The sequence below is a fragment of the Hemicordylus capensis genome, chromosome 7 (genome assembly GCF_027244095.1).
Source record: "Hemicordylus capensis ecotype Gifberg chromosome 7, rHemCap1.1.pri, whole genome shotgun sequence".
Taxonomy (NCBI): Eukaryota; Metazoa; Chordata; class Lepidosauria; order Squamata; family Cordylidae; genus Hemicordylus; species Hemicordylus capensis.
The window spans coordinates 27,528,131-27,542,789 of NC_069663.1; the positions used below are offsets into that span (position 1 = coordinate 27,528,131).

Below are 14,659 nucleotides of genomic sequence, written 5' to 3' on the forward strand. Positions count from 1 at the left end.
GTTGAGCTCAGGGGAAGAGCTTCCAGGAGGTTCCGGATCCAAGCCTTGGCCTTTCCAGTGACAAGCATCTCTGGCAGCTGCGGAGGGGAAAGATCTTTCTCTACTGGAGACCCTGAAGACCTACTGCTGGTCAGAGTAGACAGTACTGGGCTGGATGGACCAAGGTCTTGACTCGGTATAAGGCACCTTCGTATGTTCATGTTGGTTATCCACTCCACATGCCTCCTTTCTCAGCAAAATGATGGGGGGGTGGGGGATCTAATCCAGGAAAGGATTGGGCCTCACTTCTACTAATTTTTGCAAAGAATTAGTAACATTTATTTTGGGTTTGGGTTTTGGGTCCTTCCGCCAGAAGCAGCTTGGAGTCTAAATGTTTATCCAAGTGACCTGGAATCTTAGGAGTTGTGTAATAAAAAATGCACACATTTTGTATTCCCTTGTTTAGTGGGAGCGTTTAAAGTGCCTTGAATCTGCCCCCTTCCCCTTGGGCGATCTCCCTCCCCCCCCCGCCTTGTCTGGCTGGGGTGTGGCAGGGGGGGTAAGGCACACGTGCGGCTCCTCTGTTCAAGGGGATTGGGGCTCCCAGAGGCCTCCCCTGACGAACTGGGCACTTTCAACCTGTTCTCTGGCAGAGATTCCAGACCTGGAGCAAACCTCGGGCAAGGAGAAGGCAGCCTTTGATATGGCATTAAATTGTGATGGAGAAGACCTTGCCGCGGGGGCCGAGGAGAGAGGCGGAGGGTGTGTGTGTGTGTGTGTGTTGGGGGGAGGAAGGTGACTCTTGCATCCCGTTACATCAGGGCTGCTGCAGGGTTATCCCTTCTGCTTCCTGGGAGTGGAGAGGTGGGACCAGGGGGGTGGTGGTGGGGTGTGTGTCCCTGAACACGTTCCGTCTCCCTGCACCTCCTTTCCGCAGCCGCTTCAGTGCACTGGGGACTCCTCTTTCTCTCCGTCGTCGCCTGCCTTGGTTCTCCTTTCCTCCCTCCCTGGGAAAATACTTGCTTTTCTAAGGGCAGACGATATTAGAAGCAGCAGGGCCGGCTGGGTCGGGCCAGAACAGCAGCCCTCTTCACGCAGCCGCCTGGCCCCGAGGTCCGTGTGCGAGCCAGGCGTGAGGGCTGCCTCTGTCCCCTGATGTTCACGCCTGGCCTCCAGATGTCGGCTCTCTAGAGGCCGCACCTGGTGCCGTGCAGAATGCAGGGGTGAGGCCAGCCGTCCATTTTAAACCCGTGTCTGTTCTTCAGAAGTGGTGGACTCCGTAGGGTGCAGGGAGCATTATATCCACTTGCTCCCAGACAAGCCAGCCATCCGCTTGTTGGGATGCCTGTCATTGTGATTTCTCTGGCAGGCACTACAGACCGAGCCTCTTTGGTGGTGGCCCCCCATCTCTGGGAACTTTCCCCAGGGGATTCCGTCCGGCACCCTCTTTCCCCACCTTGGAGAGTTGCTGCAGCTGTTTTCATTCGGTGTGGATTTTGCATTCTGCCGTTCTTTAAACCAAGCCTGTGATTTTATGCAGCTGTTCCACCCCCACCCCCCCACCATTGTATTTATTCATATTCTTTTCATCGATTTGAAATAAATAATCATCAATGATTGCATTTTGAATTGCATTTGGGGGCTCGGCATTCTGGGCCACCCTGCGTTCCCTTTGAAGGAGGACAGGATATAAATTCTTTAAACCAATCTTTCCCCCCCTCCGCCTTTTCCTTTTCTGTCTTTTTTTCTGCTCTTTCAATCAAACTGGAGGGAGCTGGTGCATCTCTAATGAGGAGCAGCTCCTTTAAATGCACCTGACCCTGTGTGCGAGGGGAAGCCAATACCTCGGCATTATTATTTATCGATCCCCCCCCCACTTCATTATGATGTGGGAAACGTTAACCTGGAGCCTTTGACCTTCAGTATTCAAATCCAGCGATGCAGCTCCCTGGCCGTCTGCATGCTAATGAGGTGTTGCGGGGGTCGGCTGGCAGGGTGGCAGCGGCAGCAGCAGCCGTGGGGCTCTCTCCCACCCCCACCCCCACCCCCACCCCGTTCAGGAGAGGACGGCAATCACAGGGAGAGCTGGGCTGCACAGGAGTTGCAGTGGAGGGAGGGCTCCGGAAGAGGCATTGCACACGCCCGCGGTCTCCACCCCCACCACGCAAGGAGTGGAACATTTGCAGGTCCAGACCGGCTGGAACAGGGATTCCCAGGTGGTGTTGACTACTACAGCTCCCATAACCCCCCGCTGCAGCGGCCTTTTGGCTTGCAGGTGCCCAGTTCAGTCTTTGGTATCTCCAGGTAGGAACTGGAAGAGACTCCTGGCTGAAATCTGGGAGAGCCACTGGCAGTCTGGGTAGACCACGGGTCGGGCTTCACTGGGTGGAAGGCAGCCCCCCTCTGCTGCTGGGAGTGTTCCCTAGCCCGGCCTGGAGAGGCTGCCGGGAGCCAGACCTGGGCTCCCCGCCGCATGCCGGTCTCTGGTCAAGACCCTCCTGTTTCCAAAGCGCCTGGTCCACAGAACTGAAACCGCCCTCCTGCTGTTCCCTACATATTCCCGAGCTGGGCTCTGCTCTTGTACTTGTGCTTGTACATTTTTATTTCTAAGGTGCCGTCGCTCTGCTGTTGCATTTGCTGAAGGGTGGTCTCAAACTGCCTTTGGGGGGACAGAAAGGCAGCACACACACCCCCCACACACACCCCGGGAATTCAAGAGGACCCCAGTTGGCCTCCTTGTTTTGTGGCTCTCTCTAGGTTCTCCCGCCTGGGTCTGGCCCTTGGAGCAGGCATTCCAGGAGGGTGTTGACTACAACTCCCATAATCCCCCGCTGCAATGGCCAATGGCCATGCTCTTCCACTGAATACTGAGGTTCTCAGGGGCCGCTCAGATGCCGGAGGGGGCTCCAGACACCACCTTTGACGTGCCCAGACGGCCTTTGTCTTCCAGGTGGAGCTGACCGGCAGCAGCATCTTTGACTACGTCCACCCTGGGGACCACCCGGAAGTCGCCGAGCAGCTGGGCCTGAAGCCGCCCTCGGAGGCCTCCTACCACGCCCTCCCGAAAGCGTCCAGCCTGGCCACTGCTGCCTCTTCTGCTGGGCTCTTGGAGGCCCCTGAGCCAGGTAGGGCCACTGGGCCACTTGAGTGGGCAGCAGCATTTGGGCTCAGGCGAGAAGCGGCAGGCGTCGGAGTTCCCAGACTGGGCTTCTCGGCGCCACGTCCCCTTCCAAACCAGCTGCAGGGAGCAGGTAAAAAGTGTGCCGTCAAGTCGATTCCGACTCCTGGCACCCACAGAGCCCTGTGGCTGTCTTGGGCAGAATACAGGAGGGGTTGACCATTGCCTCCTCCCATGCAGTATGAGACGATGCCTTCCAGCATCTTGCTAGATCACTGCTGCCCGGTATAGTACCAGTGGGGAATCGAACTGGCAACCTTCTGCTTGTTTTGTTAGTCAAGCATTTTCCCGCTGTGCCATAGGGCTGGGAAAAACCCACGTCTGAAACTCTGAAGAGCCACTGCCAGTCAGAGTAGGCAGTACTGAGCTAGATGGGCCAATGGTCTGACTCAGTAGGCAGCAGCTTCCTGAGTTCCTTTGACTTCCCCGTGGCCAGTCCTCTGTCCAGGATCACAGCCCGGCCTGTCCCCCTCTGTGCCACGCCGACTGCCCCCTGCCCCGTCTCTCTACTGTTCCCGTTCTGCACCTCCCTCTGGGGAACGTCTTTCTCCTCGGGACGGCTTTGGGAATTCCTCTTATGGACCCGTGCAGGGAGAAAGCATTTGGCCAGGCCTGCAAACCCATCTCCCTCCCCTGCTCTCCCCGTCTTTCGTTTACTCCGATCTGGCTTGCCAAGAGAGCCCAGCAGGTGCAGACGGGATTCCACACAGAGAGCAGGAGAGCATAATTGGGACTCCCCCTTACCTTTTTGTAAGCTCTAGCCACTGGCCAGCACTCCCCTCCACAGAGAGTTGGTAGGAAATGCATTTTTTTTTTAATCCAAAGCCAGCAGAGCCAATTAATTTCTAAAGCAACATGTCTGTCTATCTAGCACCAATTTCTTCTTGACAGCAGGAGGCAGATCAGCGAAAGGGAAGCCAGGTGCTCTCCAGCCAGGCAGCTTGTCCTCCTCTAACCACTAGGCTGTGCTGGCTTGGAATCTGGGATCTCGGCATTCTCCTTCTCTTGCCCCAACCTCCCTAGAGCTGCAGCCTGAGCCTGCTGCCTCTTCTCTGTCCTCCCAGACACAGACGGTGCCTCTCCAAGCCAAAGCCGAAAAGCCAGAATCCTGCATGCCAGATCAGACCCTTCCCAAAGGGATATGCCTAGATCCATTCCTTTTGGAGAGCCAAAAGGATTGAACCTGGGACCTTCCACATGCAGCCAGCCGCCAAGTTCTAAATATCAGCATTTTCTCTCATTCCTTTTGCTCAGTGGGGAGAAAGAGCCGAAGGGCTGAGTCCAAGCACCATTTTTCCAGGGTAGGGGTTCCCAGCCCTGGGTCAAAAGACGTTATGGGACTACAACTCCTATCACCCCCAGCCACAATGGCGGCTGGGGACAATGGGAGTTGTAGTCCCACAACATCTGGGGACCAGTGTTCCCTGCAGCAGGGATTCCCAAGTATTGCTGGGGATTATGGGAGCTGCAGTTGACAACATCTGGGAATCCCTGTTCTAGGGGACACTGCTGGGGACTTACAGGTTGGGAGCCTCTGGCTGGCGGTTTCGTCCCGGTGCTTCCCTCATGCAAATAGGTTTGCAGCCCTCCGGGTCTGGGTCGAATGTCCCTTCCCACCCGCTCTGGGCTGGCTCCCAGTGTGAACCAATGCAGGCTGGTTTGTGGCCCAAACTCAAAGGAAGCCGGCAGTGGGGCTGCTGGTTTGCCCCAAAGGTCTCGATCCTTCGAGTAACCCCACGGGGGTCACCGGCACTCCCGTGTGCTGCCTTGGGGCAAGCGATGGGTCTTCACTGGCTGCTGGTCCCTTGGCTGGCCTGGCTCCAAACCCCTCTCGCCTTCCTGCTCCTCCCGCCTGGAGGAGCAAAGGACACACCGACACAGGAACGAAGCGGCGTCTCGAGTCGCCTCCTTGCTCATTTGATATCCGCCTGTTCGGCTTTTATCTGGGGAACTTGTGAAAGATTTATATGGAGCTGGAGAGTAAAAGAGAATACAAGAGAAGCAGTCCGCCCTTGGTGTTTTCTCATAAGAACATGAGAAGGGCTCATCTAGGCCGGCAGCCCGTCTGCTAACAATGGCCCACCAGAGGCCTCTGAGGAGTCTGCCAGCAGGGCATGGGAGCTGCACTGCATGTCCGCAGCATCTGGTGTCCCAAGGTATGCTGCCTCTGAACATGGAGGTTCTATTTGGCTACCATGGCTTTTTTTTTTAAAGGGGGGGTAGAAACAAAGAACAAAAGAAAGGGGGGAAAGGCACTGGTTATTAATATACAATGTATTTTCCAGAAAAACTAGATATTTTAGATTGGTAATTGGCAGACTTCCTGCTTTTTTTTTTCCTGCCGTTAAGCACCTTTTAAAAGCTATCGAAGCCAGTGACTGTCACCACTTCTTGTGGCAGTGAGTTCCATATGTTAACATTTGTGCCGTGTGGAGGCAAACTTCCCTTTTTGTCTCTCCTGGATTGACTGCCTATCAGTTTCATTAGGTGCCCCTGAGTTCTGCCAGTTCCGAATGCAGGTCGTTTTCCTTTGTTGGATGATGATCTCCGTTGCTGTTTTCTGCACCTTTCCTATGATTCCCTCTTGGAGATGGCTCACCTGAACTGCGCACAGCGTTGCCAATGATTGCAGTTTTCAGGCCACTTTTGGTCTGACCTCCTTCTTCCTCCTCCTCTAAATGAAAAACCTTGACCACGTTTCTTTGTGCCCATTGCTCCTCGTCCCTGCACCACTTTCCAGTCTTCACCTCTCGGGGCTGAGACAGGCCCACCTCTTCCTTCGGGGGGACGGCTGTCTCTAGGGCGTGTGATGCTGACCCCTGTTTCTGCCCTAGATCCTGCCAGCAAACAGCCTGCCCAGGGCGATACCTTGGAGCGCTCCTTCTTCATCCGGCTGAAATCCACCCTGACCAAGAGAGGGCTCCACGTGAAAACGTCCGGCTACAAGGTACCGCGGCCCCTCCTTGGCCTTGGGGGCGTCCAGCTGAGGTGGGCAGGGAGGCATTGTCCCTGCGACTCCCCCCTCGCTTCCCAGCAGTGCTGCCTGCCCACAAGGACGCAAGAGGGCTGCCCCCCGGCAGGGTCTCGGGGCTGGGCGGCACAGCTTGGGCCCCCCAACAGCTGCTTTGGGGCCCCCGCGTCCAACATCCTCAGCCGCTGTGGCCAACGGCCGGACATCCCGGCAGCTGCAGCCCGACCTCTGCGGGGAGGCTGGAGTGGTGCAGCCCCAGGGCACATGGGGGCCTTGGGGTGGTCAGCGCCTGGATGGGAGACCCAGGGATGCCTCCCTCGGGGTGGGGCTGTAGGTCCAGGGCAGAGCCGCTGCTGTGCCCGCAGAGGGCCCCAGCTTTGTTGGAGAAGCCGCTGCCGGCCAGGTTTCCAAGAGCCCGGCGGGAGCAGAGCATCCTGCTGGACTCCGGCGGTCGTCTGGCCGCCTGTAAGAAGTCCACCTGCCAAACCAAAGGCCAGCGCCCTCCGCCATGGGCGCTCCCCAGCAAGTGGGGCCCCGGACCCCGGAGGGTCTGCTCTGCTCACCTAATAGCCGGCACGGAAGAAGAGCCCTCTGGGCCCAGACCCAAGTGGGTCCTTCTAGTCCCGTTTCCCCCGGCCGGAAGCCCGCAAGCAGGGGAGCCAGGGCACAGGCTTCCCTGGCTGCTCCCAGCAACCGATGCTCAGAGGCCTCCAGGCAAGGGGGTTTGGCACAGCCCCCCCCCCCATGGCCCAACGCCCCTAGACTAGCCTCTCCCCCTCCTCCACGGATTTGGCGACTTGCCTTTTAAGGCTAGTGACCGAGTGGCAGGGAGTCACTGTGGCACTGTGTGGCCATTCTGTTGGTTACTAGTGCCTGGTGTGGCGAAGGGCTCCCTCTGGCCTGTCCGGAATCTAGTCGGTCAGTTCCAGCAAATGTCAAGCATGAGGGGACGGCAGGAAGGAAGGAAGTGCATCTGCTTCCCCCACCGGCTCGGTAGTCCCCTGTCTAAGCCCCCAATGGTCCAAACGTTGCACACTCCCTTTGGAGAGTTCCTTGCCCCACACCCTGAGCGTTGCAGTCAAAAATGAGACGTGGACCCTTTCCCCGTTGACCCACAGCGTGTGCCCCCTCTCTCTCCCCTCCCACAGGTGATTCACGTGACGGGCCGCCTCCGCCCCCGGCTGCCTTCCTTCTCCCACACCCACTCGGTGCTGGGCCGCGTGATGGGCCTGGTCGCCCTGGCCCACACTCTGCCCCCCTCCACCCTCAGCGAGGTGCGCATTGAGTGCCACATGTTCGTCTTCCGGGTCAACATGGACTTGCAGATCGTGTACTGCGAGAGCAGGTGGGTTGTGGGGCGGCCCCAGGGGCGGGGGTGGGTGGGGTGGCAGGCCTGGCTGGAGAGTCCCAGCACGCCCTCTGACGTGAAGTGGGGGGTGGGCTTGTTCTCTGGAGGGGAAGCTTCTGCTTTCTCCAGCCCTCGCCGTCTTCCAGGCCCCTCTCTGGTCTCTGGCTCTGCTCTTTTTCATCCTGCATCCAGCCTCGGGGCGGGAAGAGAGGTTGGGGCTCAAGTCCCAGAATAGCCTCCGGGGAAGGAGGGGAGGGCGATGCTTCAGGGGTGGCGTATGTGCTGGGCACGCAGGACAGAGGCCCCTTCAGTGAGTGGGTCGGGCAACGGGTGATGGGGAAGGCCCCCCCGCTCTTGCGTGCCGAAGCCCCCTGGTTCTCAGTCCTCACTCGCATCTCCTGGTAGGGCTGGGAAAGGGTCCTGCTGAAACCTGGGGGAGCCACTGCCGGTCAGAGCTGGCCTGGTGCTGCCAGCCCTACACGAGGTGGACCAGGCTGCTCGCGTTTCGCCCTCGAAGCAAGTTTGTTGTGTGGAGTTATCTGGCTGGGTAGATGTGACTGAGTGGTGGCAGGCCCCTCCTGGGGGCACCTACCGGGGATCAAGGCAGGCTGGAAGCCCAACCAAGGCTCCCCTCCTCCTCCTCCTCCTCTTCCAGGATCAGCGATTACATGGACCTCTGCCCCTCGGAGCTCGTCGGCAAAAGCTGCTACCGCTTCATTCACGGCGAGGACGTGGAGGGCATCCGGCAAAGCCATCTGGACTGTACGTTTGGCCTCCAGCCACCCGCCTTGGGCAGCGCTTTACCCTCTCCAGAGCAGAGCAGAGGCCCGTCTTGGGGGGCCCCCGCTTCCCAAAAAACGTGTCTCCGGGAAGCTCCCAAAGCAGGGCGGGGAGGCAGCGTTCTGGTCTCCTGCCCTGTCCCCGGAGCGCTCCGGGCTCCTAGCGCTCAGTGGGCCTGGCCTCTCTGAGCAAGGGGAGGGACGCAGGCTCTCTTTGGGCAGCCGGGAAAGTGGCCTGGCCCAGTCTGGGCAGCCCCTCCGTCTCCCTCGCTAGCTCCCTTGTCCCAGTGGTGACAGCCTCTCCCTCTGGTTTTGCAAGACGTGCCCCTCTCCAGAATCTCCCACCGCTTGCAGTTTTGGCTAAACCGCTTCCGGATCTTCCTGAGGCACCCTGGCCCGGCCTGCTCAGCCCCCCTGCTGCCATCCCTCTCTCCTCCTCCCTCCGGCTGTCATTTGTCAGACTAGTAAATGGACCCGCTTTACACCACTGGCAAAACAAGGGGGAACGCGTCTTTCTGGACTGTACCACTTCCAACTGTGTGTGTGTTCGCACACGTGTGTGTGCGCATGCACACATGTAATCCATGTTGCATGACTGAATGCTGCTCCTGGAAAGATAAACTCCATGTTAACAAACTTAGCAGGTCTGGGGGAAGAGGCTTCGTTTTTGTCCTTGATGAGCTAGTTTTGGACCTGCAAGGAGTTTCTAATTGGGGAAGCATTTAGACTTGCAGTGTACACAACACTCACATACAAAACAGGTGGCTTGGAACATCCGACAGAGACTCACAGTTAAGCAGTGGGGTGTCTCTGAACACATGCTGGACACAGGGATTTGTTTTCAGGAGCAGGACTGAGTATTTCACAGTCCTTCCACACACAAACCCATTCCCCCGAGCTTTCTGTTTCAGCAGCCTAATGCAGTGGGATGGGAAAGATACGTCATGTTGTTCCCAGTATTAAACAGTTGGGGACCTGGGTGCTTTCCAGGTTACCCGCTACAACAGTGTCACGACGTGTCCTCCAAGTGTGCTTCCCTACGGCCTGTGTTTCAGCATCACAGTCCTTGTGCTGTCAGCAAGGTGCCGTTGATCTTTCCAATGCCGCCTTTCGGGTTTTATTGCGGTGTTACAGTCCCATACCAGTGCATGTGTATTGCAATCCCTCCCCCACCCCCCCACCCACCCCAAAACCCCCTATTTCCCCCTTGTAGGAATTTTGCGCAAGCTAGAAAAGACTGCTCCCCCTGCTGGTGGCTTTGCGCAACAAACAGCTTCAACCCTTTATTTACGTTTTGAATGCGATCTGCCAAGCTGAAGCATTTGACCTCTCTTGTAGTGGGTAATCTGGAAAGCTCCCTGGCCCACTGGCTGACCTACTGCAAGTCACTCCACGTTTTGCCAGGAGATCGACCTCCTGCCTGCCTCTGGGATAAGCTGACCCTGGCTCTAAGCTCTTTGGGTAGAGACTGCAATTTCTGATTAAAACAAACAGAAGAAGTAGGAGTCACCTGCTTTCTGTTTCTCCTCCACCGTTAGTGTTAAACAAGGGCCAGGTGGTGACCCGGTATTACCGCTGGCTGCAGAAGAACGGGGGCTTTGTGTGGATCCAGTCCTGTGCCACCATCTCGGTCAACGTCAAGAACCCCAGTGAGAAGAACATGGTTTGGGTGAATTACATCCTCAGGTGAGAGGTCTCGTCCGTAAAAAGTTCAGGGCGTGCCAGCATGTCTGCCCTGATTGCTGTTGCTCTACCCACTCGCCCACCTCTTCCAAGCAAGTTGCTTGGAGGGGTGTCGGGAGGGAGCAGAAGTTGCTGCTGGCTTTGCCCCTTCCGTCTAGGCGGTGATGCGGATTGGGCCCAGAGGAAGTGGGCGGCAGCAGCCGTGACTTAAAAGCCAGTGGGAGGCTCCTCTTTCCAACATGATTCCATGGTGTGGTTGTGGGTGAAAGAACTGAAAGTGCCAGAGCGTGTCTCCTCTGTGAGATACCCTCATGCCGGTTATTTTCTTGGAGGGAGTTTCCACCAGAAAGTGAGGAAGTGCCTGCAAATTCAATTCTGTGGCCGCTTGTTTGCGTAAATGTGCCCCCATGTGGTGAAAGCCAGGTATGCAGCCACAGGAAAGGTGCTCTTTTTCAAAATTATTTTATTTTTGGATAGATGAGACCAGGACTATCCTTAGCCCAAAGGGCGCTCCTCTCCATCCATCCAGCTTCTGAATACCTTGGCTTTTATTGCCACCATAGCTCCTTCTGCAACTCGAATGTGCAATCTGCATGCATGATTTAATAAAAGACAACAGCTATGGGGAAGACCCTCACCAAACCCAGAAACCTAGGGTGTCAAGAAGTTTTTCATGTGGGTGTCATGCTGTGCTCAAGATGTTAAATCTTGCTTGGGCAGGGGAGGGGTGCTGAGGGACAGTGTTCTCTCTAATTTTTTTCATCTGTATGCAGAATGAGTTTTGTTCTGAGCAGCAGTATTAAGGCAGTATGTGCACATGTGCATTCAGAATGGGGTGAATTTTCCTGATTCCATATTCCCCTTAAGGGGATGGAGCCGCTCTGGGAAGAGCAGAAGGTTCCCAGTTCCCTCCCTGGCAGCATCTCCAAGATAGGGCCGAGAGAGATTCCTGCCTGCAACCTTGGAGAAGCCGCTGCCAGTCTGGGTAGATAATACTGAGCTAAATGGACCAAAGGTCTGACTCAGTATATGGCAGCTTCCTATGTTCCTGACCTAAGCAGGACTTAAAACTAACTGAGCAGACATCTAAAAAGTCTGAGCAGACATCCAAAAGGTTGCAAGTGTGTGCACATGTGCACACCTTAAAGGGAACACTGCTGAGGGGAATAACACAGGAATCAGAGCTGAGTTACACACAGCATGTTATAGAGTGCTTGCTGGGCTGTACCACTGGAGGCTGCTTGCTGGACTGTACCACTTGAGAATAACATGGGAGAATTTTGTGTTCAGGGCTACTGCCTGCCTGTCTCTATCTACCCCCCACCCACCCACCCCACAACACAAGAGTATTCAAACTTGTGATTCCTGCACTGGCGGTCACAAGTGGTACAGCCCAACCCATGTGATGATCCGAATAGCTCAGCTCTGGTAATTCTGCTCAAACCTACACCCCACCCCCACTTGCAACATTTAAAATCTGCTTGGGAACTATACATCCTTCTCTCTCTCTCTAATTTCCCACCCTTCTCAACAGATAAAAGAAATATATGAATGGCTCTTGCAGATGGTTATTAATGACTACTTTCCACCCTTTTCCCTCTGATAAAGCAAAGGGAAAGCATTATCATGCTAATCCTGGAAGCAATTGCCGATACTAATGTATGATTTGTCAGGGTGATTAGTATTTTAGTTAATTAGTGCTGTAATTAGAGGCTAATTAACTTTCTTGCAGCCTTCCTGCAATGGAAACTTGCTCGCTTCCCCGCCCCCCCCCGCCCCGCATGCTCCATTTTGCAAAGTGGGACACGGCGGTGGAATTGGCCTGCTGGGGCTGGAGAGAGAAGCAGGCGAAGGTGTGGTGGAGACAGGATTAGGCCGCCTAGGGTCTGCCGGTGTGGCGGCAAGGGTGATGCTTAGGGTTTGCACAGCCCCTTTCAAATCCGCCCAGCGCTTTGTAGCACGTTGTCCTTGGAGTCTTCCCAGCAGCCCTGTAAGGTGGGAACGCAGGGAGAGGAGGGGGTCGCGGACGCCCGTCTAGCAAGCTCCCGCCTGAGGTGAGAGTTGGGTGACAGGCTTCCTTCCCGGCCAGCGGTTGCCTGCAGCTGAGCACTACCGAGAGTGCTCAACTTGAACAAAAGGACCTGGGTTCGAATTCCTGTTCCGCCCATGGAACTTGAGCGGGTTGCTCTTCCTTGGTCCAGCCTCCTGCACAGGGTGGCTGTGAGGAATAAAGCGGGGAGTCACCCCATTCAGGCATGCCACCCTGAGCTCATGAGGGCAGGGGTTCCCATGCGTGGGCCCCCGGATGTGGATGGACTACAACCCCCATCATCCCCAGCCACAATGGCAAAGGGTGATGGGGCTTGTAGTCCATCCACATCTGGCGGCCCACGCTTGGGAACCCTTGCCTTAGGGGAAGGGCCGGTCATAAATGTGACATCTTGTTTTAAAGACATGGAGATGGCACCCTCCCCTTTGGATGTGGTTGGAGTGGGTCCATTGGAAGGCACGGGGCTGCTGTCAGGCGCCATCTGGGCCCCCAATCTTGCTGCCCCCTAACCTGATGTGCTGTCCTCTTGTCTTGGCCTTCAAGCCGTCTCAGAGAAATGCATGCTTCTCTTTCTGCACATGCCCTTGGGGTTCCTGGAGAATCTGGGGCCGGGCAGTGGCTTTGAGAAGCCCCAGGTTCAAGAGCGGCCTCATCCAGAGGAAGCTCCGCTCTGCCCCACTGCCTTGGCGCTCCTGTGTTGGCGGGCGTTTGGGGCGGCGGGGGTGGGTGGGAGTCCAATTTGAACCCGTTCCAACTTTGCCCGCTTTTGACGAACAATGAAACCCCCAACCCGGCTGTTTTTGGGTGCCTTTCTCCAAACAAGGGAGAGTTGTGATTTCAATCTGTCCTTGTTTGTTCTTGGACAATGAGGCGCCGATGGCCGCTGCGCCGCTGCGGTTCTGCTGATTCGAGCCTGCAGGTGGCCGGATGTGTCAGCTTGCATTCCAGTTCGCTTTCTTCAGTGCTTTTCTGATTCACAAGCGGATGGGGAGACGACGTTGGGGAAGAGCTGCCTGGGCTTATTTTAATCCTTGGCCTCGCGCCATCGCCCATCCACGCCCGCCGCTTTCTCCAGGGCGGCCTCGGCCATTTTGCAGGATCCGTGAGCTGCGCCCAGCACCGTCGGGGATGCTGGGTGGCGGCGTTGGGGTGGTGCACGCCTGGGACGTGGTGCGGGATCTTTGGATGCGCCTCTTTTTATTGGCGGCTGCTTTGTGAGAGAGGAAGCAAGAGAGGACGTGGGGGAGGCTTGGACTACGTGAGCCCCACCTTTGCATCCCTGGGCGAACCCTACAGGCCCCCCCCCAGCCGGTCACCGTTTGTGCCCCGGCTGCCTTAAGAGCTGCCTGCCTGTGCATTTTTATATAGCTGCAAGAACCCCAAACAGCAATTGGTGGGGTGGGGAGAACCAGCCATCGGCCACGTTTCAGTTTTAAAGCAGCCGCCGGAAAAAACAGTATTTGCAAGCAGTTATGGGGCCAGACATTCGTTTCTGCTCCAAACTCTTGAGTGGCACCACAAAAATGGTCCTCCTCTCCACGGCATCCAGATGTCGAGAGAAAAGGGCCTCAAAAAGAGATGGTTGTGCTCAGGCAGGTTGGGGGGAAGCCGTCTTAAGGGATCCTTGTTCCCGGCCACTTAGGGCCAGCAAAGTCAAGACCACCAGAAACAGGCTGGTAGCCAGCCCCGATGGCAAGGCACCAGAGCGGTCTTCGAGGCCAGCCCCACATAAGCTGCTTTGTGGTATTCTAGTCTGGAGGCAACGAGACCAGGAATGACCAGGGGCAGGGCCTGTTTCTCAAGGAGAGGGCATCTCTGGCGCCCCATCTGGCCCCCCCCCCGGCCAGGGTCCAGGAGCTGCCCCCAAGCTGTGGCCCAGCTGTTTGGGGAAGGAGTGCAACCGTGGCGGGCGCAGGCCACCTCTTAGCTCACCAGCCTGGCTCAGGCACTGCCTTGGGAGGGAAGCGGTTCTGGGCTTCAGAGAAACGGCTTCTCTGAGACAAAAACAAATGCGTTTCTTACGGCTTAGACCTTTTCAAAAGTTCTTTTCCTTTCTTTCCCCCTCATTGGCGTTTTTGTTTTGTTTTCAACTTCTCCAGCAAGCCCGAGTACAAGAACACAGCGCTGGACATCTTCCAGCTGCCGGGAATCCCCGCGCGGCCGGCAGATGCTGCTGATGCTGGACCAGATTTCAAAGGTGAGCAAACGGAAACCCAAAGAGGCTGGGGTGGGTAGCTGGCTTAGCAGGCAGACTGGCCACCCCCCTCGCGTCACTGGCGGAGGGGGCCAGAGGGGCTCCTGGGGGAGAGGGCAAGGCTGGTGTCAGGAGGGTTCTCACTGCACGGACCATGCAGGCAGAGAGGGCCGCGGAGTCACCTTGCTGTTCACGATGTACACCTGGCAATAGAATAGTTCTCACGGGCTCTGCCCACGCCCGCCTTTCCTGACCTTCTCTGCCATCCATCTCTTTTATCTTTTTATTTATGTACTGCCTGATATGTGCCTCTCTAGGCGATGTACACAATTTTAAAAACACCACAAATATACAACAGAGTAAAAACAATTAAAACAGTGTCACGGAATAAAAAGTTTAAACAATCTCATAGGATAAAAACAAAGAGTTTTAAAATTAATTTCAGTTAAAAGCCTGAGAAAAAGGTGTGCCTTGAGG

At 56.3% G+C, this 14,659-nt stretch overlaps 1 protein-coding gene across 3 annotated transcripts in view; it reads left to right on the forward strand.

Annotated features, from left to right (window-relative positions):
* NPAS1 (neuronal PAS domain protein 1) overlaps positions 1 to 14,659 on the forward strand; it is a 64,483-nt gene that overhangs the window by 44,762 nt on the left and 5,062 nt on the right. For all 3 annotated transcript variants that reach the window (XM_053267379.1, XM_053267377.1, XM_053267380.1), the window contains exons 6-11: positions 2,930 to 3,104; positions 5,992 to 6,104; positions 7,277 to 7,473; positions 8,132 to 8,238; positions 9,794 to 9,941; positions 14,088 to 14,185. In XM_053267379.1, coding sequence (XP_053123354.1) covers positions 2,930 to 3,104; positions 5,992 to 6,104; positions 7,277 to 7,473; positions 8,132 to 8,238; positions 9,794 to 9,941; positions 14,088 to 14,185 — 838 coding nt within the window. The remainder of the gene's footprint in view (positions 1 to 2,929; positions 3,105 to 5,991; positions 6,105 to 7,276; positions 7,474 to 8,131; positions 8,239 to 9,793; positions 9,942 to 14,087; positions 14,186 to 14,659) is intronic.